This window comes from Plasmodium reichenowi, chromosome 10 (genome assembly GCF_001601855.1).
Source record: "Plasmodium reichenowi strain SY57 chromosome 10, whole genome shotgun sequence".
NCBI classification, from domain to species: domain Eukaryota; phylum Apicomplexa; class Aconoidasida; order Haemosporida; family Plasmodiidae; genus Plasmodium; species Plasmodium reichenowi.
The window spans coordinates 769,551-772,364 of NC_033655.1; the positions used below are offsets into that span (position 1 = coordinate 769,551).

General features: G+C 21.8%; 1 protein-coding gene across 1 annotated transcript; it reads left to right on the plus strand.

Moving 5' to 3' along the window:
* On the plus strand, positions 1-2,726 carry PRSY57_1020200 (dihydrolipoamide acyltransferase component E2; the record flags this gene model as incomplete). The annotated part of the gene is made up of 10 exons (XM_020114881.1): positions 1-19; positions 124-513; positions 649-728; positions 810-856; positions 957-1,052; positions 1,167-1,247; positions 1,341-1,383; positions 1,486-1,565; positions 1,658-2,141; positions 2,415-2,726. Coding segments are annotated over 10 exons (1,632 nt in total), but the record flags the coding sequence as incomplete, so codon positions are not given.
* Between the last annotated feature and the right edge of the window lie 88 nt (positions 2,727-2,814).

The following is a 2,814-nucleotide window of genomic DNA, read 5'->3' on the forward strand; positions in this document are numbered from 1 at the left end:
GTGGAAGCATTTGATGAAGGTATAACAATTTGAATAAAGATAAAATTATTCCATCTTATTAGTCCGATAAAAAAAAAAATATATATTTATATACATATGTGTTGATACCTATTATTTTCTTAGGCTTTTTAAGGATTAAGCATTTAGAAGATGGATGTGAAGCAAATGTTGGAGATGTCCTAGGAGTTTTAACTACAGAGGAAAACGAAAATATGGATGAAAAGAAATATAATGATGGGGACATTAACAAGACAGATAATGAAATAAAAGTATTGAATCCTGATAAAGACAAAAGTGAAGAAATTATAAAAGAAGATATTCATTTTGTAAAGAAGCATATAAATGATGATGTAAATGAACAGAAAATATTTATTCCTTTTATAAAGTGTAAAAAAAAGATAGCAAAAATAAATAAATGGTTAAAAAATGAAAATGATTTTGTAAAGAAGTATGATCTGTTACTTTATGTAGAGGATGATAAAAGCACCATAGAAGTGGAAAGTCCATATTCTGGTAATAACCCTTTGATGCATAAATAATAAAATAATATAAACAAAATGTATACATACATACATACATACATACATACATATATATATATATATATATATGTTTTTGGGTTGAATTTTTCCTTTATTTAATTTGTAGGTATAATAAAAAAATTATTAGTGAAGGAAGGACAGTTCGTAGATTTAGACAAAGAAGTTGCCATCATCTCAATAACAAAGGTGGGATATACAAATATAAATTCTTTCTATAAATTCTATACTCTTTATTATATATGATGATTTTTTTATTTTTGTTTACAGGAAAAAGATAATGAAAAAGAAAAAATAGAAGAACCTTTTAAAAATAAGTAAAGAAATATATTAAGTTTGATAATATATATATATATATATATATATATTTATTTATTTATTTATATTATTAATTGTTATTATTTTATGGATTATCAGAGAAGATGAAGAAATAAATCGAGATAATATATTAATACATTATATAAATAAAATCAAGAAAAGTGAAGAGGGAAGAAAGTTTTTAAAAAATTTAAGGTACTCATAAAGTTTTACAATTGTTTATAAATGGGATGTTATATATATATATATATATATATATTTATTTATTTATTTATTTATTTTTATTTTTATTTTTATTTTATATATAAGTGAACAAGAAGAAAAAACACTGGAAGAAAGGCTCAAATTAAATTATGAGAAATACAATAAAATTTCCAATGATCTATTCAGGTATATGACATATGCATAATATATACTCAATATTTATTATCCTTATAAAAATGTTGAAATTTATTTATTTTTTTTTTTTTTATTATTATTCAGGTCTAGTGAAAGTACAAAAGATTATGTATTAAAAGAAAAGGAAGTAAATACACAGAAAAATGAATATATAAATAAATTTGCAAAAATATTTTCATATATATATATATATATATCATATATTTTTTTCATTTGTTTGTATCTATAGAATGACAGCCAATATGAAATGGTGTTACCATCCGCATCAGAGTTGATGAGACAAAACAAATTAAATCCAAAGGATATAACGTAATATATATATATATATATATATATATATATATATATATATATATATATATGTACATATATACATATATACATATATATACCTTTTATAGAAACAGGAAAACACCCAATCGTATAACCTATGAAGACGTTGATGCCTTTTTAAATGGACATAAAAATAATTCTACTAATGTTACTTACGCCGAAAAACCAAAAGTTGAAACAATTGAAGATGGAGAACCAAAAACTGTTGATATGACAAACATACAGAAATCAATAAAAAATAATATGATGCTTACCTTAACCGTTCCAGTGTTCCGTGTTACTCATTTAATAAAAACAAACGAATTACTGAAATTATATGAAAAAGTAAAACAAAAAATTAGTATGAGTGTTATAATAAACAAATGTGTATCATCTGTGTTATTAAATCATCCCTTGATGTATTCTACTTATATTGATAAAGATAATGGAAAAATATTATATAATAAGGATGTTAATATAGGAAATGCACTAGGATTACCAGATTCTCTATTAACTCCTGTGTTAAAAAAAGTTGATAAAAAGGATATATATACATTGGCCAATGAATGGAAGGTTTGTAAAATGCGTATATAAATTGAATTATATATATCCATTTTTTTTAATATATAAAAAGTTTATAAGAAATATTGTCTTCATGTATAATTATGAATAATTTTCATCTTCCACGTAAACGCTGCACCACAATATTATATATATATATATATATATATATATTTATTTATTTATTTACATTTATATTTATTTTTTAATATGTTTATTATTATTATTATTATTATTATTATTATTTTTATTTATTTATTTTTTTTTTTTGTTCCAATTTTGTAGATACTAGTTGAGAAAGGTAAAACTGGTCTCTTAAGTTCTAATGATATGACAGGTAGTAATTTTTACATTTCCAATTTGGGAATGTTCAATACATACCAATTTGATGCAATATTGCCAAAGAATTCATCATGTATCTTATCAATCGGCACAAATATTGGTAGTATTGATAACCTGGAAGACTTAAAAATACAAAAGGGAATGATGATGACTTTGACATGTGACCACAGACATATCTATGGATCCCATGCAGCAGCGTTTATGAATGATTTATCAAAATTTATTGAAAAGGATATTATGAAAATATTTTTATAGATTTCTATATATTTAAAAATGTAAAATATAAAATGACTATATATAATATTAAAAAAAAAAAAAAAAAAAAAATTGCAAAATGGCTATA